Genomic DNA, 24,225 nt, shown 5'->3' on the forward strand with positions numbered 1-24,225 from the left:
GGGGACCCAGGAAGGATGAGTATATTTTGAGTAGACTCTATGGGGCTCAAAGGAAGATACAACTATAAAGAATGAGGCTTACTGGACAGAGAGCTAGCAGTCTTTTGCCTACTAGCAGCTTTTTGCCTACTAGAAATCTTGCCTAACCAGCATACTTGCTCAAGAGCCATCCCAGAGTTTGCTGCTAAGCCGCGGGGCAACCAGCAGGAACTCTGTCCATGGACAGGAACTGTCTGACTTCGGCTGCGCAGTGAGAAATCAAGACTTCCCCAGCCATGGTGCTCTCATTCTCAGCCTTGCTCTGAGCAAACTGCCCACTTGATCATCACTCTCGAGCTCCTGTTTCCATCCAGCCACAGCCTCTCTCCTACAGCTGAAGGCCACACCGCGCTCAAGCCTCTGACCCTGGTAATATGCCACCCCACAAGCCTTGGACCCCCCCCAATCCTTTCCCCTTCTTCTCCTTCCCCCTCTCTTCCCTCTACTAATTCCTGATCTCCCCAAACCATGCCAGCCCTCAGCCTTCCTTACTCCCCTCTTTTTCCGTCTGTATCTGAATTCTGTTAGGCTCTAGGAAGATTTAATATACATACATATGTTAGTTAGGAACACTGGGTGAATGTTGTTGCTGGCTAGGGTTGAAATATTGTTAGTAACACTGATAGATTGTTCTGTTTTCTGCTCAGTTAGATTGATGTTGTTATTCTTTTATACTCAATAAAGCCCATTGAATCATTTAGGATTGCTTTGATCTCCTTTCTTCCTTGCATCCAGATCCTACATGGTCACCGTATAAAAGAACTGGTCACTTTGTGACACTGATGAAACAGGCCTAATTTTGTATGCTAGCTCATAAGCAGATTTAGTATACAAATCAGGCCTGGTTCCCAACACTGGAGCTCCAATAATGTACCGCGTAAGGGATCCTCCTCCCTCCCTGAGTGTGCCAGTCATGGCTGCAAGCAGCTGTGGCTGACATATGGTCACAAAAATGGGGTTAAGGGAGCACTCGCTCCCCTAGCCTCATTTAGAAGGGAAGATACTTAGGCAGGTTTGCCGCCATGTAGCTGCCAGGATCAGGCCTGATCTCAGCAATCCACATTTGTGTGCAAAACCAGGCCGGGCTCCCTTAGCCCAGTTTTGCACACGCATGTGAATAGCCCCACAGTCAACTGAGTGGGGTTAAGTTAGCACTCGCTCCCTTAACCTCATTTAAGAGCCCGGCTTCTTAGCCAGGTTTGCCACTTGGGAGGCAGTTTTGACTGCTCATGAGAACAGCTTCAATGTTAGTTACTCACTACAATAGCAGTTAGTCCCTGAGGAGGAATAGCTGCCTATCCCAACTTTGTGATATCACGTGTGGAGGAATTACAGATCTCACCAGCCCTGTGATATCAATTCTTTAACAGCTGCCACCAAGTAGACTTTTCTTTTCTATGCTGGGTCTACAACAACAGCCCTTACATGTTTGCAAAAAATACCCAAAACAAAACTCAGTACAGTGCAAATGCTTTTAGCTGTGGGGTGGAGACAACTAAAGAAGTTTCTGATTTTTAATAGTAATAAAAACATTTAATTGGGTGGGGGGATTGTGCAATTAAAACATTATCTTTGGGAGTTCTTTACGCAGCAAAAATGTGAACACAAAACATTTACCATAAGAGCAATACAAGAAAAAAATAAAAGGTTGGGGCAATCCATCCACTAACGCATACTAAACTGGTCTCTACACAGTCTTCTGCATTTACTCTCTTCTCATCAACTGACTGGCTGTGCAGCAGGGGCATAACGATAGGGGGGGCAGGCAGGGCACGTGCCCTGGGCGGCACTTGGCAGGGGGCGCCCAAAAATGCCCCCGGCGATCCCCTGCCTTTGCCAAAAAAAATTATTTTTTGTGATTTTTTTTTTTTTTTTTGCACAGAAGTCCGCAAGGAGCAGTCCCCCTCCCCCGGTCCCGGTGCCCCACCATTGCTCAGCTCTGGGCGCCACAGCGTCTTCATAGTCTGGTCTCCGAGTCTCTGATGAGTCCCCGCCCCACCACCAGTCGCGCATGCGTCGGGACGGAGGAGGACACGCCGTGCATGCGTGTCTGGCCTGGGAGGAGAGCTCGCCACCTGCACGTGCACTTTGTCTCGTGCGGTGCGTCGGGCAAGGAGTGGACTGCAGAGCGGAGGAAGGATTTGGCCAGTGGCGGACAAGCAAGAGGACAAACAATTTTTAACCATAGGTGTGTGTTGTCTTTTGTGAAATCAAATCTGCCCAGCCTCACTAGCCCCGCTCCGGGGTGCCGGCGGAGAAGCAGGGGGGGTGTGTTCCTTTCCTCCTCGATGAAGCCGCGGCGGCCAGCACAGCCGGGCAGCCCCTAGTTACGCCTCTGCCTTTCCCCAACTCTTGCTTTTTTTCCCCCATTTTGCTCTAACGCTTCGCTCCTGCAGCTCCCTCTGCGGTCTCTTTGAGCTCCAGCAACTGATTTGGGGCCGATTGTCCAAAAAGTAGGTCACTGGATTATCAATCTTTGCCTTTCCAACCTGACCCCCCGCCCCGCAGCCTGTTTCCTCCACCACTCGCTGCGAAGCCTCCAGCGAGCTTGTTTTTATTTAGTCTCATTAGAGCAAGAGCCTTCGCCCCCCCCCACTCCAGTGCAGACTCAACAAACCCCAGCCACACCCCTGTACTGCGCGCTGCCTCCTTCCTTCCCTCTCTTTGCGTCTGAGCCGGATCATTGCGACGCTCTAAAGGGCTCTCCAGGTTTGTGGGGAGCGGGGGGGGGAAGCTGTTTCGCTGTGCCTTCGGGTTTCCATTTATAAGAAAGGAGGGTATCCCCCCCCCCGAGTCAGAACGTTTATTCCGATTTAGGCTTGTTTATAAAAGTGCAAGACCTACCCCTCAATGACTCCCCCCCCCCCGTCACGGAACCTGCAATAAAAGGTTCTTTATGGTTGAGAAAACCGATATGGCAGTGAAGGATGAGGTGAGAAAGAGAATGGACCCCACACCTTGGAGGGGAGTTTTTTTGGTGTATTTTTCAACGAATGAATCAAGCGCATTTCTCCTCCTTTTGCAAACGAAAAACGGGGGGGGGGGTTTGAAATGGGAGAAACCGGTGTTCAAAAAAACCCCACCCTTTTACACACACACACACACACACACACACACGAGTATCAATGGTAGATGGGGGGTGGGACACGCAAAAATCCCTTTTCCTGCTTCCTGCTCCACTCCCCCCAAAACAAAAGCCTCATCAACTGTGCAGGGCAATCATCTTGCTAGCCACTCTTGCTCAGTTGCCCAGAATTAATATGGATGCCAACTGATCCCTTCCTACTAAATGCTACTTTCCCTGGGGCTTAGAAATGCTCGAGATCACAGGAAGCCATACCAACCTGGTGGCTTTGTTATTCCCGAGGGAAGGGTCTGAGACAGCTGTTTATGCAAATACAGGCAGACAGGAGCCATGGGAGTCTGGCCAGCCCTGCAGTGCTGGGGTCACCCCCTTGCCTTCCATTTCCTTTCCCTCCCCCATTGCAGCAATCAGGTAACTGATAATATGAGCCCCTGGTGGCGCAGTGGTAAAACTGCCGCCCTGTAAGCAGAAGGTTACAAGTTCGATCCTGACCAGGGGCTCAAGGTTGACTCAGCCTTCCATCCTTCCGAGGTCGGTAAAATGAGTACCCAGAATGTTGGGGGCAATATGCTAAATCATTGTAAACCGCTTAGAGAGCTCCGGCTATAGAGCGGTATATAAATGTAAGTGCTAAGTGCTATTGCTAATTTGTAGTCAGTAGGGGATGGCTGGCTGCAAAAGGCCCCCTTTAAAGAGATCTTGAAGTATACAAAGCAAAAAACGAACAAGGTAGTAGATGCACTCAGAGATTTGCTGATGCATAGACCATCCCAGTCCCCCATTTCTCCAGTCCTTCATTACAGAAACTAGACATACATAAATGCATGCAACTGATTATATTTCTGCTTCTTTGGGCAATTAATTGCATCATAATGGGAAGCATAGCATTCTCAGTTATTTTTAATTAATGCATATATGACTACCATGTCTCAAATGAAAACTGGTTCTGGAAAACAATTACCATCCAGATTTGGATGAATTTCCACTCAACTGGCTATAGCTGCCACCCTTTTCCTGGCAGTGATTCTGTTTCTTTTCCTGCAGACACACAGTGATAGGATGGCATCTGTTGAATTTCAGCCTGTTATATGGCTATTAAAGAAACAAGTGCTCTATCAGGAACAAAGGTGACAGCTCAATGGTAAAGTTAGCTGGCTAATGTCCTTTTGCACAGACATTTCCTCAGGTTCGGGAGGAAAGAGATATACAGCCCTCATTAGGGTGGACGAATGCTTGATTCCCACTGTACTGGAAGACTATTAAGTGTTATTTTAAAATGAAATAATTGTACTTTAGGAAATGCAGGGGAAACTTAGCTTGTGGAAGAAACAGTCATGAACTGATGAAGAACAAAATTTTCTTCTAATTCATGGTGAAGACCAACTTTTCACCATATGTGAATCTCCAAAAATGGAAAACCATTCAGACATTATGTTGTACATGTGTACAGATATCTGAACATTCATACATGTTTTTGTGTGAATGACTGTACCTGGGTTCATTTTTAAAGTGAACCTTGGGCAGGCCCCTCGAATGCACGATACAGATAGGAAGTGTACTGCTATACCTGCATTAAACATAACATGTGAAACACTGTACCTGTGCACAGATCTGTACCTGTGCATACTGCACACTCGTATGAGTGTTGAACATAACATGTGACTGGGGCTTGAGCGTACATGAATTCTGATCTTTGTAGCTCAACATAAATCTCTTCTCCAGTGACTAATTCCAAAAAGAGAAGTATCATCTATATGATACTAATGTTCAGTTGCACTGGTTTCCATTTCATTTATGGGTATGATTCAATATGTTGATCATTATCTTTGAAGTCCAGAACTGCTTAGGGATTGTGTCCCTGCTCCCATGGAAGTTTGCCTGCCTCCTAAAATAACCTGGGAAGGGCCTCTCAAATGTTGCCTTACTCTATGAGGGCTGTTTGGTGGTGACATGTGAGAAGGCCTTTTCAGTGGTGGTGCCAACTCTGTGGAACTCCCTATCACAGAAGATTTCTCCCCTCCCTACTGTGTGTGTCAGTCTGATGTATGTTGGGGGGAGCAGCGGGGGGGGCAATTTCAGTGCTTGCCCTAGGTGCCGTTTTCCCTAGTTACGCCTCTGCTGTGCAGTCTTGTATCCTGGTCACAGCACAAGCCTGGGGCTAAATCCAGCCTAGCTCTTGTGTGATTCCAGCTCTCCAACTCTGATTCTCCAACTGTGTCTTCAGAGAGGCCCCTCTGCTGACTTTTCCCAGGACTCTCCTGTTGATGGCTTCTTGACTTCTCTCCTACAAACTGATCTTTTGCAACTCTTCCCTCCAAAATCAAATTGTCAAACTGACATTCTAAATGTGAAACTGAAAAAAACAGGCATGAACTGTTTGACCCTGCTAGTTTTTTCATACCTAGGGACTTTGAGCACAGAATACAATAATGAAGAGGTTTTATGAATATTAATACAACAATGCAACAACAAGAAGAATTTATATATTGCTTTTCAACAGAAGTTTCCAAAGCGGTTTACACAGAGAAATAATAAATAAATAAGATGGCTCCCTGTCCCCAAAGGGCTCACAATCTAAAAAGAAACGTAAGGCAGACACTAGCAACAGCCACTGGATGGATGCTGTGCTGGAGCTGGACAGGGCCAGTTGCTCTCCCCATGCTCAATAAAGAGAATCACCACGTTAAAAAGGTGCCTCTTTGCCCAATTAGCAGGGGTAGTGCAAATAATGCAAAGGCTTATTTAGAAGAAGAGGTTGGGGAATACCAATGCAATTCATTTACAATTCAAGGGTTTGTTTTACAAAAAACCAAGAGGTCTAGGCCTCATTCCTCCACAGTCCCTGTCATTAAAAAGTTCCTTTCTATCTATGAGTTCTGTTGTTCTGTGATTATTTTTTCTCTCAGCTCTCATCTGCTCTGCTCAGCTCTTCGTGGTCACCAACCTTTTCTCCCATCTAATATTATATCTATATTTCCTAATATTATATCTTCATCTTCATATCTCTCTTCATTTAGCCCACATTCAGAGAATTGAGGGTACTGAGAGAATTGGACATTGTGTTACCCAGTCAGATCTCTCATGAGCTGGGTGGAGGCCACTTGCCATTTTAATCTGGCCATCCGTGTCACATGAAGGGAGCAAGTGGCTCCATTTCCTCCACTGCGGTATCTCTGTGGTTACCTGAAGGGAAAGCACTTTTCACATACCTCAAAGTGTCTTTCTTTATTATAATATATAAAGAGGCTCACTTGGCTCACTTTCATCTGTCAGTGATGGAACTGGGTGGGAAAAAGAACTTTTGATTGCATCAAAATCAATAGGACTTGTTTAAAAGAAGTATTAAGCATGTTAATGAAAAATATACAGTTATTTCTTGTTCAAAAATCAAGCATATGAGACAAATTCCCCCCCCACACACACACACACAGAGATGTGCGCGCACACACATACACCCACAGAAATGCACATTGCTCTGCCTGTGCCTCATTTTAATTTCTCTTCAGATATTGCAGTTCTGAATTAACAGTCTTGTTTCCAAACTGAATGTACATGAGGGAAGTGGATCATATTTACTGGCCATGCCCCCTTTGGCCTCACATTCAGCATTAATCTGAAAGGGGTTTTGTGCATGTACAACTATTTGCACATAGAGGTCCTCCATGAAATCTTGAATATTGGGTAATCAGGGTTCTTGATTGCATAACAAAGTCCGGGGGGGCTTGACCAGTAAGCACATTGGTATGGGCGATGGCCAATGGGCACAGTCCCACTTCCCCCACCAATTCAATGAATGTGTGTGTGTGTGTGTGTGTGTGTGCGCGCGCATGTGCATAGACTTCTCTGATACAGCATGATTGGTCAGAATAGTTGTGCATTTATTCCCTTGGATATAGCTTTTCCCAGACATATCTGTTAGATGCATTTCTAGATGTTAACAGCTCCCACTGATGATGCAATGGTTGATTTATTTTAACCTTTGGAATGCCACAGAGACAATATCCTGTGAGATTTAGAAACTTGTTTACATTGTTCCATGCTGGAAACAACTCCTATAAAAAGAAATATATTTTGGCAAATTACTGTCATTTTGAACAGCTATCCTACAGTCTGCCTTCATGTAAGCTTTCTGCTTTATACACTTCTGCTCAATCCATAATTGATCAATATATTTTGAGATCTTTCAATGTTTTATTCTAATCACAAATGCTCAAGCATCCAAATGCTCTACAGCACTTTAAGCTTTAAAAACATTTTAAATTAACCATATTCTTATCAGATTGTTTTTTTTTTAAACTTAGGCATAAATGCTATACTTTGCCAAGCGACAGAGAGTGTAGAAGGACTGGGGTTCAGTTTCTGCCATTTCCCATTAAAAGGATCTTGGGTGGCCCATTTGGAAAAGGCCTCGGCCTGAGACCTCAGAGAGATCCTGCAAGTCTGAATAGACAGCCTGTGCTTAATGAATTGACTGATTAGAAGATGGTTGGATATATTGAGGATAGGTTTTGCAACACTGTATTGAATTGTCAACTAGGTAGGAAAGGTAAAATGGGGGAAAGTATTTTTAAGGAAGACTCCTCAAGAAAACTTTATTTAACTGGTGTTTTCTCTAGTGTGCCCTAATTTCTGTTTGTTTCAAGAGAAAAAATGTATTCGGCAGAATCTCAAATACCTTGTGGTGCAGGCCTTGTGTACACACATTTCTTTATACTGTGAACCGCCCAGGGACTTTTTTGTATGGGGAGGTATACAGATGTACTAACTAACTAACTAACTAACTAACTAAATAAGGCCCAGGAGTTGGATCCAGCCTGCAGGAACTGTTTTGTTGGCCTGCAAAACAAGGCATAAGAATATCTTACAGCAACAGCAGGAGCCATGAAGATCTCTTAGCCTATTCTGCTGACAAGCAGCTGCAGCTCAGTGCAGTTGGCCTCTCCCACCATAGCCACAGCCCATGGACACCATCCCACATCCCCCTCGCCTTACCCCCAGACTCCGTCCTGGGGTTGGCATGCAGTTCAGGGGCCCCATTGACTGAGCAGGGACAGGGCTGATTTTCTGGTCACTAATCTTGGTTAAAATTGTGAGTCCCATCATGATGCAGAGATCCACAAGTAACTAATAATAGTTTACATTACGATGTAGATAATTTTTATGTGAGTTAATGTGCTTGGCCCCCACACACCAAGTCATAGGTGCTTGTGGCCCACCAGGGCATTTGAGCTGTGCATTCCTGTTGTAGTGCTACTGAAGTCTCCTTTAGCTCACGTCATTCACTTTCTTATAACAGCTCCTAGTTGCCCATGAAGGCCAGGTCTCTGTACTCCTTCACCACCTAGTAAGGCATAGAAGTCCTCAGGGCAACCATTAGCAGCAGAACCTCCTTCAAGAAGATGCCATGTTAAGCCATGTTAACAGAAATTCAATGTGAGGTCATTAACTGTGCCAATTGTTTTCTCACTGTGGATATCTTATTTCTTTAGAAATAGATATAGGAATGTTCTATAGAAATGTATATACCAGCTGTAATGCCTTGCTGAGTTGCAAGGAATGCTTTCCATGTGTGTAATGTTTTCCAAATATTTTTGTATATGTTGTCAATTAGTTTGCACTCTTGCAGTTTGTGACATTTTAATGTTTCTCCCCCAGATTTCACACAAATGGAAACAGAGAAGCAAACTGTGGTGATGGAATTCATTCTAACTGGATTTTCCAGCTTCCCATATCTGCGGATTGTGCTTTTTGTGGTGTTCTCCCTCATGTACATGGTCACTTTGGCTGGAAATATCATCATCATCACTACAATAAGGGTTGACCACAGGCTTCACACACCCCATGTATTTCTTCCTCTCCATTCTCTCATTTTCGGAAATCTGTTACACACTCACCATTATCCCTAATATGCTTGCAAATCTTGTAAGAGAAATAAGACTATTTCATTCTTTGGCTGTGCTACTCAGATGTGTATTTTCCTAGGCTTTGGGTGCTCAAATTGCATGCTTCTGGCAGTGATGGGCTATGACCGATATGTGTTCATATGCAAACCTTTACATTACCACGTTCTAATGAACCAAAGACTCTGTACCAAAGTGGTTTGTTTTTCAGCAACAGATGGATTTCTTTTTTCCACAACAGAGACAATAATCATATTTACATTGCCTTTCTGTGGACCAAATAAAATAAACCATTTCTTCTGTGATTTAGCCCCTTTGCTTGAGCTATGCTGTGCCAGAAACTATATAGGGGAAGTTGTGATTTTTGTTATTTGTTTTTTGGTGGTATTTTGCTCATCCCTACTGATTCTTCTCTCGTATATTTTAATCTTGAACACAATCTTGAAAATCCCCACAGCAGATGGGAAGCGGAAAGCCTTTTCAACATGTGCCTCTCTTCTTATTGTGGTGGTTGTGCACTTTTCAACATGTGCCTCTCTTCTTATTGTGGTGGTTGTGCTCTTTGGATGTGCTTCCATTATCTATCTAAGGCCCAAATCCAGATATACTCTGGACGAGGACACATTGATAGCTGTCTCTTACACAATGGTGACACCCTTGCTGAACCCCCTGGTTTACAGCCTGAAAAACAAAGATGTCCAAATAGCACTCAAGAAATCCATAGGCAGAAGAATATGTAGCAAGAGGATCTGATAGAGAAGTAGTATTAATGGACCTCTGGAAATGCACCCATCTTGCCCAATGCTGTGTTATAGGGAAGGAAGCAATGTTATCCCATGAAGAGGAAGTATGGTGCGCAATTAATATTGTAGCTATATGGACCAAATATAATTTTAAAGTAATTTTTAATTATCTGCCTACTTATCTGGATATTCAATATTCATTTGCAATATTCAATATTCATTTGTTTATTTTAACTTTAAAAATAATTTCTAATTTCCTGTTAAATAAATAAATAAATAAATAAATAAATACATGAAATGGTTTGAGAAGACTATGAAGCTCTCCTCACAATCAGTGCTAGAGCTGCACAAGTGGAGCCCATTTTAAGAACCTGATATCTACCAATCAGTTGCTTGAGAGGGATGACATAGAGTGCTGTATTTAGTCCCCTCTCTTTCTCCTACATAGGTGCTCTTACCTCTAGACTTCCAGGCCAAGGTCCAAGGCCTCCACACCCCCAGGGGGCTCCCAAATCCTCTTTTGTCTGTCTCGGATGGTGTGGTCACCGCACTGCCGGCCAGCACTGCACCAGGTGTGCTTATTGTGACCTGTGCTGGGCAGCCAAATGTGACCTTGGCTTTAGAGACAAAGGGAAAAGTGGGGAAATAAATATTTGGGATCGGAATTGTGGAGGAATGAGGCCTAGACCTCTTGGGTTTTGTAAATAAGCCCTTGTAGATGCATTGTATTATTATTGCATTGATATTCCTAAAACCCTTTTTATTGTAAATAGTATGTATAAAATGCTTGCAAAGTCCCTATGTTGCAAAGAATGCAGGCAGGGCCAAGAGTTCATGCCTGCTGTATTTTAGTTTCACATTTAGGATGTCAGTTTGACAGTTTGGTTTTGCAGGGAAGACCTTTTTGGAAAATGGAGGGAACTTTGTGTTACACTGACTGGGTTGTTTAAAAAACTGTTGGAGAAAATTATGTATATATAGAAGGCTGCAGGGGCGTAACGAGGCTGGAGTGGGCCCAGAGACAAAATTTTAAAATGGGCCCCTCTCTGATGCACACACACACACTTCACATGTGACTTGCCTCGGGGGGGGCCCTCGAAACGTGGGGGGCCCCAGGCAGCTGCCTCCCCTTGCCTAATGGTAGATACGCCCCTGGAAGGCTGTTTTTGCAGAGAATGAGTCAAAGTTGGAGAGTCCTGGGAAAAGGCAGTGTGCAGTTTTGGAAAAGAGAGAGAAGGAGAGTCTCTCTGAAGACACAGCTGGGGACTCAGTGAGCTTCTTCTCACGAGCAGTGAGAAGGGCTCCAGAGTGGACTGCAGGGAAGGCAGGTTAGACGTACCTTCCCTGCAGACGAGGAGCTCTTTCCCCCTGGGCGAGTGACAATAATGCGTTAATGAGTGTGTGATGCATTATTGGGATCCCTCTTGCCTCCCCCCAAGTCTGCCAGCCAGCTGACACACGATTGGCAGAATGGAGTTAGGAGAGTGCTCAGTCTCCTAACCCCATTTTGAGGGGAGGCCCCACAAGCGGGTTTGCCACTGTGGTGTTGCCGGGATCGGACATGATCCTGGCGCTTCACATGCGTGTGCAAAACCAGGCTGGGCTCCTTTAGCCCAGTTTTGCACACACATGTGAATAGCCTCAGAGATTGAAGAAGTACATCTTGGTGAGCTGAATGAACTGGGTCCAGTCAAAGTGGAGAATGTGAGGCCAGTCAAAGCTGAAGAATTGCTAGCCCAGGCTGGGAGAATCAGTGCTGTGGCTGTAACAAGAGCTGAAATCACAGAATAACCAGGCTGGATTGAACCCTAGGCCTGTACTGTGACCAGGTCAAGAGAAGGACAAGCCATAGTTGCTAAAGGTATTCTTCAAGGAAGTTAGGTTAGAGTCAGGTTAATAGATGCTTTTATGCCCACATTTTGTTTATTCCCTATGTTTTTTTGGTTGATGGTTATTGTTTTTTGTATTAAACTTGTGTAACAACTTTAAATTTAAATTGAACTAATTGCAAAGTAAAAGTACTTGTTTATAGCAAAATTGTAGCTTCTATTTACTCCACCCCATGCCTATAGACCCCACTACTCTACTAAAGTTTGTTTTTGGCCACAGAGGTTTGAAAGGCTGTTGTTGTTGAGTCAGCTAAAGCCTAAATGTCTACCTGGTAGCAGCAGTTAAACTTGTAATTTTCAGGGAGATGGGTGTCTCATGGTAGCAGCAGGGCATGATTCTCCACACATTCTCCACATGATTCTCCACACAGAATCTCCATAGATTCTCCAGTTGGTGGGATAGGCTGCTTATTCCTCCACAGGAATATGTTGTGTGTTGAAATGTTTCACAGAAACATTGCCTGCCTGGAGAGATGTCTCTGCCCTTGTGGGATCATCTTTTACCTGCAGTTAAGGAATGGATATGGAGGGACAAATTCATTGATGTGTTCCACCTTCTCTTCAGAGAACTAGAACCAGTAGTCAAATAAGGGGAGGAGAATAGGGATCTGGAAAAGTCTAGACGGAAGCCTATCATGCATAATTGGGCGAATTGGCTGTTCACTTTCATGATTTACATGGGGGTGGTGTTGCAGGTGCAGCCCACCAAGGGCTCTTGCTCACCTTGTAGATTCTGACACAACTGTGGGTTCTGTGGGGGACAACACTCAGGGAGCAGTTCCTCTTGTGCCAAAGGGTTCAGAGGGGGCTTCAGGGAACAGCAATCAGGCAACAAGAAGGGTGGAGGTAATGGAAAAGGGACCCAGCCCAATTAAGATCCCAGTGCTGGTCTGCCTGTTGTGCAAGTATTTGCTGCAGGACAGGGCATCTTATCTGTTGCATGGTTTTACTTTTGGGTTTCGCATCCCGTGCTCTTCCCCCTAGGTAACATAGGTCAGCATGAAACTTAAGATCAGTGCAGGGCATGGAAGAGGTGGTGGTCAGGAAAATTTGGAAGGAAGTAACACTTGGCTAGGTCTTGGGTCCATTTCCTATTCGCTTCCGAGCTCAATGTAAGGTCCTGTTCTGACCTTCAAAGCCTTGCAAGACCTGGCGCCTGCCCACCTACAGACCCGCCTCTCTCATCCAGTTACATCCCCCTACAGATCTGGCTAGCCCCTTCCTTACCAATCTTCAGATCGCTATTGAAGACTTTTCTTTTTCGCCAGGCTTTTGCCCTGTTGTTTATTTTTCTGTCCTTTGGTAGTTATTTTAGTTTTTAATTTAGAATGTAATTTTTAATGTTGCCTGTTTGCATCTTTTTGTGCACTGCCTTCGGAGTGGGTAGTATATTAAATGTCTCAAATAAATGAATGAATGAATGAATAAATAAATAAATAAATTTCCCGAGTTGCCTCTATCCATATTGAGAGTGTCTCCCCTGGGCGTGGTTAGGTACCCAAGAAGACCTTGGGGAGTTCAGGTTGATTCACCATCTATCCTTCCCTCGGGGTGCTTCTGTGAATGATGAGATACCCCAGGAGCTTTGCTCAGTGAGGTATACAGCATTTGATGAAGCTGTGCACATGGTCTACTCTTGTGGGAGGGGTGCATTATTAGCCAAGTGTGACATAGAATCGGCCTTCCGCCTCTTTCATGTGCACCCTGCCGACTTTGACCTATTGGGTTTTTGTTTTCAAGGGCAATATTACATCAACCAGGCCCTTCCTTTGGGATGTTCCGTGTCCTGCTCTGTGTTTGAGGGAACAACTTTCCATGTTGGAATGGGCAGTGAGGTGCAGGATGGGACTTAGTTCTTCTGTTCATTTTTTAGATGATTTTCTTTTTTCAGGAAAGGAGGGTATCTATCAACATTGGGTTGTGTACTGAGTTGGAGGTTTCCTTGGCCCATGCAAAGACTGAAAGGCCTGCTACTAGGTTCACCTTCCTGAGTATTGAGTTAGATACTAGGGTGGGGTGCTCTGAGCTTCTGGAGGAGAAGTTGGTGTCTTTAAGGGCCCTTTTGGCTAAGTGTTCGCAGGTTTGGAAGGTTACCTGGCAGGCCATCTTAATTTTGGTTATCGAGTGGTGGCACCTGGTCAGGCTTTCCTGCAGTGCCTTATAGATGCGATGAAAGGGATTAGGGAGCTGCATTTCTGCATTTGGGTTACTGCAGCTATGAGGGCAGATTTGGAACTGTGGACAACCTTTCTTGGCTCATATAACGGGGTGTCATTTTGGTGGGATATGATGCTGCTAGAGGCTGAGCTTCAAGTGCAGTCTGACGCTGCGGGTGGCTTTAGGTTTGGCGTGTTTTTTAGGAGGTGCTGGTGTGTGGCTGGGTGGCCTAAGCAGTGGGAGGTCATGGGTATTACCAGGGACCTGACCTTCCTAGAATTTTTTCCTATAGTGGTGGCAGTCCGCATATGGGCTGATCAGTTTCAGAACTCCGCTATAAGATTCTGGCATGACCCCTGCAGGAGCTACCTAGGCTGGCGCTGCATTTGCAGTGCAGCCAGGAGCGGCTCTTCCCTGCCTTAAAGGCAGGGAAGAGCCGCTCCTGGCCGCACCGTGAATGCAGTGGCCATTTAACTCTTGAATGGAGGCTGTGCGGCCCCTGCTCGGGAGCTAAACCAGCACCATCAGATGTCAGATGCGGGGGGGGGGGGGGTCGGGGCCGCGGCCCCTTATTGGGCACGGTCCAGGTTCTTTGAACCCATTGTCCCAATGGTGGCTCCGCCCCTGCCTGAAATAAAATCCTTAATAGATGCACTGAAGATATGTAAGACCTCAGAAGCGATTGTGTTTTACCAGAGGCAATCAAGGCAAATTTAGAATGGTGGATTCCAGTTTTGGCCCCATTATTCACCCACATGGACTGCAGAATACATGTCTCCAATGACTGGGGTGGGGGGAATGACATCATAGTCCCTCTATACAAAAGTGGCAACAAGGATAACCCAGCCAATTATCACCCAATGAGTATGCTAAGTGTAGTAAGCAGATTGTACGCAAGACACCTCCTTTGGAAATTTTAGGAGTGGTTAGAAACAGAGTACTTTCTTGGCAAGGTACAAGCTGGCTTTAGAGAAAGGCACTCTACAGTTGATCAAGTGTTGGTGCTGCAGTATTTAGTAGCGGAATATTCTGATAGATCCAAGTCCGCTCTTTATGTGGCATTTGTGGACTTTAGGTTTGCGTTTGGTTCAATTTTTAGGTCGATTTTATGGGGGGGAAACAAAGCAACCAATATAGACAGACTTTTACTTATTCAGAAGTTGCTTTTACTTATTCAGAAGTTGTACTCTGATAACTTATGAGTAAGATGTAACCCTCAGGGGTTGTTATCTAATGCAATATCTGTGAAGAAGGGAGTCAGACAGGGGTGTATCCTGGCCCCCTCTCTTTTCAATTTTTACATTTCCTCATTGGCCACTAGCCTGGATAAGCCATTGTTTCATGCTCCAATTTTGGCAGGTATCCACGTTCCCCTTTTGCTTTATGTGGACAATACTGCAGTAATTTCGCACACACCAATTGGCCTGAAAAGGGCTCTTAGGAGCGTCTCACAGTATTGTTTGGAAATTAGCTGGAGGTTAATTACCAGAAAACAAAAGTTCTGATATTCACCAAAGGACATCAGATAATCAAGTGGTCAGTTGGGGGTAACAAAATCAAACAGGTGTAATGCTTTAGATATTTGGGGATAGTTCTTAGTGCTATGGGCTCTTGGAAGCCCCACATCTGCAGTACCATGCAGTCAGCTCAGAGGAGCTCCACAGTTATATTAAGATTCTTCTATGGCAAAGGAGGGGAATTGGTACTAGCTGCCCTGAAGCCATTTGAGGCCAAGTTGGCCCAAATTTTGTATGGCGCACAACTAGGAATTTACATCAAACATAAGGAGATGGAGACTGTCCAACCAGATTTTTGAGGGCAATTCTTCGTGCACCTAGATGTGTGTCCAATGTAAGTTTGTGGTTGGAGTCAGGGATTCTAAGAGTGGAGGCAAGAGTATGGAAGCTGATGGGCAACTATTGGCTGAAGCTCAAATTGTGCCCTGTGGGTTTGGCCCCTCTGGTGCCCACTGACAATTATAAACTGGGATGAGAGATGGTGCTTAGGGACAAATGCTTGTCCTATGGACTGTCCCCTGAGTACCTGTTGTCCTTGGGCTTTGTCCAGGCCCAGAGGGTATTTGCGCAGAGACTAGAGCAGGGCTGCTCAACTTCGGCCCTCCTGCAGATGTTGGCCTACAGTTCCCATAATCCCTGGCTATTGGTCACAGTGACTGAGGATTATGGGAGTTGTAGTTCAAAAACAGCTGGGGGGCCTAAGTTGAGCAGGCATGGACTAGAGGATGTAGAACACCAAAAGGATCTCAGTATGATCTCAGTTGAGAGTATTATGTAAATATCAGCTATTCTCCAGCAAAATATCTATCATTACTTACCTTCTTCAAATTACATAAAGCATTCTTCAGAGCCAGATTTTATGTGCTCCCCTCGGCAGTACCTTTTGGCAGGTATAATAAAACACCTCAAGCCAATAGGATCTGTCCTTGTGGTGAAGGAATGCTTGAGACAATACAACATGTTATTTTGTACTGTTCCTTCTATGCCAGGTTGATTACACCCTTGTTATTGAATAGGCCAGGTAGGGATGGGTCTTATTACACACGTTTTCTTATCTCTGGTGAGTGTGTAGATATTACCCAAAAGGTAGCCAACTTTTGTTTGACAGCCATGAAAATCAGACAAAGGACCACCGACGAGATGTAATTTGATCTTGCTACCATTATTATACTTACTGATTTGGTGGGTGTTTGACTTTTGTGTGTGTATCTGATCATTGATCATAAATGAAGTTCTTCTTGTGTTTATGAGGGAAGCAGCTATAAAACAAGGTGGATCACATGAAGTAAAATCTTGGACTTCTAAGGGGCCTAGAAGACCATCCAGTCCAACTCTGTGCTTCATAAAGGAAACCCAGATCTAGAGCCTCCACAACAGATGGTTGGCTGGCCAGCCTTTGCTTAAAGACCTCCAGTGAGGGAGAGCCCGTTGTTCTCCTAGATAATTTGTTTCATTGTTGAATTGTTTGTACCATTAAGAGTTTCTTTCCATATTCAGCCAATTTCTATCTTGTAACTTAAGCCAACTAGATCTAGTTCTGCCTGCTAAGGCAGCAAGCAACAAGTTTTTGCTCTCATCCATGTGACAGCCCTGTGTGACAAGGCATTTGGGCAAGCTAGGCAAAGTTGGAAAATCACACCTCTAATGGAAATACGAAATACACAATGTTACCTCTCAGAACAAGTTCCCCCACCTGTTCCCAACTTCTGCCCAGGATTCTTTGCCCAACTTGCCACTGACATTTGAAGCTGGGCAGAGAATCTTGGGTGGAAATAGGGCAGAAGTCAGGAACTGGCACAGGAACCAGAGGTTGGTGGGTTCAAACAACATGCCCTGCAGGAGCGCACACTCCTCGGGAACCTCGGGTTCCCATCTTACTTACTTCATGGTAGTCATGTCAACCACCGGTCCTATATGTAATAGGGTCCTGCTATTCCTTCCTGCCATAAACAACACATTTATAGCTTTCCTGAGAAGCAGTCAGATGTACATGCATTTCAGGATAAGTGAATTACTGTTGAAAGGAGGATAGGATTGTAGGAAAGAAGCATTGAAGGAAAGGAGGTCTGCACTGTAGCGATGTCTGTCCACCTTTTGTAATAGTTTGGGTAGCCCCTCCTTTCCCCATAACACAAAGTGCCAAACATCCATGCAGTATCATTCACTGAAAGGCTTTGGGCCTTCATTTTAACACCTGTGACTTGAAATACCACAAAATATATGCCATAGAGGAAGGCATTTTCTGACATTTAAAATATGTTTACCAGGTATAACACTTAGTAGCTACAATTGTCATTTGTTCCACCTAGGGTTGCCACATATTCAGAATTGGCCTGGACAGTCCATAAGTCAACGTCCTGTCCAGGATGTAGGAATAGTGTCCAGAGGTGTATCTAGGGAAAATAGCACCTAGGGCAAGGACTGAAATTGCGCCCCTGTCCAAACCATTACTTTTAAAAAAAAACACCAAGTTTTCAACTTCTAAAATTCAAAATTACTGATGGACTCTGAAGATATCTTACTGCCACTGCTTACAGACTTTACACCACAGGTGAGAGCCAAAAACTGACAGTCCTTTGTTTTGCACCAAAAGCTCACCCCTCTGGCAAGTCCCAAGGCAAATATACCTGTGGAGAGGGCAGAAACAAACACTCTCTCAGATACTGACCCAGCTGCTACAAGTGAAGAATATAAGGACATAAGAACAGCCCTGCTGGATAAGGCCCAAGGCCTATCTAGTCTAGCATCCTGCTTCACACAGTGGCCCACCAAATGCCTCTGAGAAGCCCACAGGCAAGAGGTGAGCCCATGCCCCCTCTCTTGCTGCTGCTCCCCTGCAACTGGTATTCAGAGGCATCTTACTTCTTAGGCTGGAGGTGGCCTATAGCCACCTGACTAGTAGCCATTGATAGACCTTTCCTCCATGAATTTGTCCAAGCCTCTTTTCAAGGAGGAGGAGAGCTGGTTTTGTGGTAGCCAGCATGAATTGTCCGCTTTGCTAAGCAGGGTCCACCCTGGTTTGCATTCAAATAGGAGACTACATGTAATGTAGCCTCTCTCTCTAATGTAAACTGCCCTGAGCCATTTTTGGAAGGGCAGTATAGAAATCAAATACATATAGACATACATATATACATATGAGTACAGTAAGATATTCCCTTAGGGGAATGGACCACTCTGGGAAGAGCATCAGTTTTGCATGGAGAATGTCCCAGGTTCAGTCCCTGGCATCTCCAGACTGCAGGTAGGAGTGGAAAAGACTCCTGTTTGAAACCATGGGAAAGCTGCAGCCCATCAGTGTAGACAATACTGGGAAGTCAAGCATCTTTCCCCCCTATACACATACACAACATGGCACTCGTGGGTTCTTGAGGGCACAAACAGCAACTGAACTCACAAGAATGTAATAATATAAAACAAGTATATTCATGCAAATATGCATTAGCAGAAATATTTCAACACACAACTTAACACATTCTGCATAATTCTTTATCCACTCCCCTCTCTATCGCTAAAGAAGCCAATATTTAAACAACTAAATTTCCAAGAATATAAAGATGTAAAAATAAAAACAAGGTAATGGGTTTTTTTGAGGGAGGATGGGGGAGACCTTGGAATTTTTGTTGTTTTTTAATGCAATTACTGTATATAATTTATAGCCATACATATGTGCTGCAATCACATCTCAGAGATTTTCACACAATGCGTGATCCACTTGTGGAACTCTCTGCCACAGGATGTGGTGACGGCCAACAACCTGGATGGCTTTAAGAGGGGTTTGGATGACTTCATGGAGGAGAGGTCTATCAGTGGCTACTAGTCAGAGGGCTGTGGGCCACCTCCAGCCTCAAGGGTGTGCCTCTGAGTACCAGTTGCAGGGGAGTAATGGCAGGAGAGAGGGCATGCCCTCAACTCCTGCCTGTGGCTTCCAGCGGCATCTCGTGGGCCACTGTGCGAAACAGGATGCTGGACTAGATGGGCCCTGAGCCTTATCCAGCACGGCTGTTCTTATGTTCTTAGAGAGAGAGAGAGAGAGAGAGAGAGGGAGAGAGAGCGCAGCTAGAACTGTGGTGTATCGCTCATTTGACAAATGAAACCTTCCACACCACAACATTGCAGAGTTATCTAGAAATATGCTCCTCACTTGTGGCTGACAAACATACTTAAGCAGAGAGCAAAGACTTCAGTGTAAGTTTAGTCACTCTTGTGTTTTGATATTTTTCCCACTCTAAGCCCTTTCAGACTCTACCTGCAGAATCTGCATAAAGAGATTTGCATTTCTGCCCACCTCAAGCAAAGAAGCAAGTCTAGCAATGCTGGAAACTTTTGAAAAAGCAACATGGAAATGATATGAGAAATGAAGAGAGGATTGTTAATGGATTGTATAAAGTATAAAGTTTACTAAAAAAGAGAGTGCCCGTTAAAGAATACAACCCTTCAATTATCAATATCTAAATATCAATTTAGTCTCCAGTTTCAGAGTAGACGGCTACGCTATTAGTTGAAGTCATTTAGCAAAAGGAGAAAGAGAAAATTATCTCTCTGCATCCCCACCCACTTTGCTTTTGGAATTTAAAAACTCTCCAGGGAACGGGCAAAAAACTGAAATGTGCTTGTCGGTGGCTCAGTCAGAAGAGGGACACTTTTGGAAGGCAGCAGTAAAACTTTGCTGTGTCTCACGCTGAAAGCCTGAACACACTTACTGGGGAGCAAGCACTCAGTCCAGAAGGACTTCTAAGTAAACAAGCACTGGCAGGGCTGCAACCCTGTGCACATTTACTTGGAGCAACCCGCGGGGCTCAATGGGGCTTGTGTTTGAGTAAAAGTGCTCGGTCGGGCTGTACAAGGAATGGAGAAGTTGGTTGCTCTTCATTTTCTTGCAGCCAGTATATAGCAATAGCAATAGCACTTACATTTATATACCGCTCTATAGCCGGAGCTCTCTAAGCGGTTTACAATGATTTAGCATATTGCCCCCCAACATTCTGGGTACTCATTTTACCGACCTCGGAAGGATGGAAGGCTGAGTCAACCTTGAGCCCCTGGTCAGGATCGAACTTGTTACAGGGCGGCAGTTTTACCACTGCGCCACCAGGGGCTCTATACTCGTTCCTGCCTCAGGACAGAGAGAAAGCGCCAGGAAAGCAGCAGCAGCAGTGAAGAGGGGATGGGACCGAGGCTCCCTGTGGAAGAAAAACACAGGGGGGAGAGGGAGAGAAGCGATGTTGCCATCAAAAAAAGGAGGTCGGGGTCCGGGGGAGGGAGGAGGAACCCTCAGGGGTGATTGAAGGGAAGGAGGTGAGAGGTTTCCCTCCTCCACAAGGACAAATAGAATAAAAAACAAAAGCACAAATGCTTCCTCCTCCTCCTCCCTCCCTCCACTTGCACAGGACCCTGGACTTTCTTTCTCAGGTTGCAAGGCACCTTGAGCAAGCACAGAGCAACTAACTTCTCCATTCCTTGTGCAGCCCGACTGAGCACTTCTACTCAAAAGCAAGCCCCATTGAGCCCCGCGGGTTGCTCCAAGGAAATGTGCACAGGGTTGCAGCCATACAGCCCCTGCCAGTGCTTGTTTACTCAGAAGTAGAAGTCCCGCAGCCTGCTTCTCCTTCTCTCACCGCCCTGAAGAAACACAAAAGCTGCCCCGGCGGCAGCAGCAGAAGGGAGGGAGGGACGGGAGGCAGGGGGGAGGAGGATGGACTACAGCTGAAAATCCTCTTCTCCCACTCATAAAGTTCACTAGCTGACCAAGAGCAAGCCACCACTTTGCGCCCTGACTAAAAGACAGTTCCAATAACAATAATGGGGTGAGGGAGAGGAGCATATATGCCCCCTGGGCTCCTTGGAGGGAGGTGGGGAAGAGAAAGAAGACTCAAAGCAGCGACATAGCAGCAGGTTAAGTTTTCCTACAGAGAGGACACAAACACTGATAGCACGTACCGACCACAGCAAGCTCCTAGTCTCTGTCTCTCTTACCCACGTGGCCGTCTTGTGCGTGCAGGCATGTGCTGATTCCGGCACCGGGGTGCCGCCCATGCTCTCCACAAGCCAATGGGAGAACGCCCACCCACCGGAGCCAAGCGCCAGGATTCAGAGATCTCGCGACTCGCCCTGCATGAGTGTGTGGGGGTGCGGGCTGTGGTACGGCGGCAGTGGTGAGCAGCGGGCCCACCTGGTGGCGCTTGCTGGGATTGAATTGGGGGGGTTTAATTTTTTTTTTTAATTGTGTTGCTTGGGGGCATGGCATGGCAGGCATTTTGCGCCCCCTTCAGCTGGTGCCTAGGGCACGTGCCCTGCCTGCCTCACCCTGGTTACGCATCTGAAAGTGCCATCCTGGATATGAAATGTCTAGGAATGTGAGTGGGAGGTTTGCTTTGATGAACTTTACCAATTTTTCCTGGTGCCCTCTCCTCCCTCCCTCCATATTCTCATTGCTTCATTTTACTGATTTGATTCAAAGTCCCCTAATGTTCTTTCATCACAGATCTTGTGTTTCTGATATATATATATATGGTTCCAAAAACAGCAGCAAATGAAATCATGCACAAAAACGTGAATTAAAATTTCCAGTATGAATAAATGTATTAAAACAATCAAATTGGAAGAAGCTGCAAGGCAAACGGCAAGTGTCTTTGCGGTACTTATGCTTATTGGAACTTTGGGTCAGAAAGGTAATGGTGGTAGAGGTAAAGTTGTGCCGTTGAGTCGGTGTTGACTCCTGGAGACCAAAGAGCCAGTGGGTTTTTTGGGTAGAATACAGGAGGGGTGTATCATTGCCATCTGCAGCATGAGATGATGCCTTTCAGAATCTTCCTATTCAAGCCAGCAACCTCTTGCTCCCTAGGCAAGTTACTTCCCCGCTGCACCATTACGTGGTAGTAGATAGAATATTCAGAGTTCTTCTTAGGTGGGCAAGAAAGCTAATCACATGCCAAGCTTAGCTCTTACAAAAGGATGATAAAAACATGATGTTCAGCACACATTGGCTGTTTGTAGCCTCTAGCACAAATATTACTCTGCAGTGACACAATTCTGCCAAGAATCCTGAATTGTCATCATGTGCTGCTTTGATTTCACAACTTTGTCATTTCCTTATTTCTAAAGAGACTAGTGCGTGTATGACAGAATTACAATGTGCAGGAGATGTTACAGTCATTTGAGGAATAAAATGCCCCCCCCCTCATTTCTCTGGTCCACCTGTAGGCAATAAAATTGAGGGGCATTTTGAGCTGAGTGAGGGGGAGATTTGCCACTGGCAAGAGCAGCACTCCTTCTTTTGGCTGCCAACTTTGTTTTACCCATGGTGGGGCCTCCAAATGATGCTTTGCTATTAGTGACAAAACATTGTCTGTGGGTCAAAGAATTATCTATGCATCCTGAGCTGAACAGCCTAGAGCTCAAATAAGCCCAATATAAAATCAAGTCCTGAAAATGAATGGGGCTTTGAACTAAAATTGTCTTATGTACACTCCCCTAGAGCAGGGGTGTGCAATTTTGATTTTTGGTGTTTTGATTCGGATCTGAATCGTTACACCCCCAATTCATTTTTGCATCCGAATCTGACCCATCCAAATCACCCCAGATTTGATTCGGATTCAAATTAATCCAAATCCAAATCCAAATCAGAATTGATTCAGATCAAGAAAGTGGGCCCTAGGACCAAAAGAGTGGGGTGGGGTGGGGTGGGAGTGCCTAATGGGTGGAGACTACCACCCAAATTGCAGAGGGATTGAGCAAAGGGCTGATTTTTGGTGAATTGTTGAAGTTTTAGTGTCTTTGGGGCAGGATATTGGGCAGAACAGTGGTGTGGTGTGGTAGTGCCTAATGGTGGAGGCTACCACCCAAATTGCAGAGGGGTTGGGCAAAGGGCTGATTTTTGGTGAATTGTTGAAGTTTACGCATCTTTAAGGTTCCCCCCATAAGGTATAATGGAGGTGTATTGCTTCACGTTGGGTGGAAAGGGGTGGGCTAGAGTGGTGTGAGGTTGGTGGTAGTGCCCAAGGGGGGCATGGAAGCTACCAGAATTTTTTCAAAGGATTTGGGCAGAGGGCTGATTTTTGGTGATCTGTTAAAGTTTATGCATTAAGATTTTTCCTCATAAGGTATAATGGAGGTTTCAGCAGCCCCATAACTGCACTTGGGGGGTGCTGGAGTGATCCCGAGCGAGAGGTGGTGTAGTGCAAATAGGGTGCCAACCGCCCCCATGGGTTTCTAACCCATGGGGTACAAGGTTCTGTTGTTTCTGAGGTGTTCTGAGTGTAGATTCATTGGTAGCAAATGAGAGTGGATTCATGGTTTGTATTGAAAATCTCATTTGCTACCAGATTTTTTTTTTTTTTTTTTTTTGGCAGTAAATAGCTCCTTCAGGGGCAAATAGCTGCCTCAGGGGAAGGGACAATTTTCAGTGGAAAGCTTTAACTCTCCCCCTTGCCATCTGCTGGAGTCTTGACTGCATTGTTGCTTCTATTGACCAAATCAAGAGCAATTCCAGCCCATTTTCATTTTTATGCTGTCAGTTAGTAATGCTTAATTATGCCCTATGACTGTGCTTAGGAAATGGTGTCAGACCACTATGTTACAATATTTCTGTCTGCTCTGTTTCTGTGCTCACTTGTTAAAAAGGGAACCTTCTCTGCGATGTGTTTATTTCAAAACTTCCTAAAACTTCCTAAGGACCAGAATGTTTTATGGTTCTTAGTTCACTTGCAAATTTTTTCTCTTCAGCTATGACAGAGGAAATAGAATATGCACAGCTGAATTTTCACAAATCTCATGGACTAGAAAATGTCCATGAACTTCATACTGTTGAAGTGAAAGGTACGTTATCTATGTTCTTTTGTAAACTGGTGGCTATAACTTAGGTATGAAAGAAGGGGTTTTGATTGGACAATAGAA

At 45.1% G+C, this 24,225-nt stretch overlaps 1 protein-coding gene and 1 pseudogene across 12 annotated transcripts in view; both read left to right on the forward strand.

Moving 5' to 3' along the window:
- Nucleotides 1-24,225, forward strand: part of LOC128345373 (C-type lectin domain family 12 member A-like) — a 75,096-nt gene that overhangs the window by 30,338 nt on the left and 20,533 nt on the right. For 9 of the 12 annotated variants that reach the window (XR_008316404.1, XR_008316403.1, XM_053297231.1 and 6 more), the window contains one exon: nucleotides 24,055-24,147. Coding sequence is in view for 10 of the 12 variants with exons in the window: in XM_053297231.1 (XP_053153206.1) it covers nucleotides 24,055-24,147 (93 nt within the window). In the remaining 2 variants the exon portion in view is untranslated. Of the gene's footprint in view, nucleotides 1-10,085; nucleotides 10,340-11,405; nucleotides 11,629-20,485; nucleotides 20,575-21,331; nucleotides 21,486-24,054; nucleotides 24,148-24,225 lie in introns of those variants that run through there. The other 3 variants (XM_053297238.1, XM_053297239.1, XM_053297241.1) reach the window with 3 other exon arrangements.
- On the forward strand, nucleotides 8,444-9,857 carry LOC128345371 (olfactory receptor 10T2-like; annotated as a pseudogene).

This window comes from Hemicordylus capensis, chromosome 2 (genome assembly GCF_027244095.1).
Source record: "Hemicordylus capensis ecotype Gifberg chromosome 2, rHemCap1.1.pri, whole genome shotgun sequence".
Taxonomy (NCBI): Eukaryota; Metazoa; Chordata; class Lepidosauria; order Squamata; family Cordylidae; genus Hemicordylus; species Hemicordylus capensis.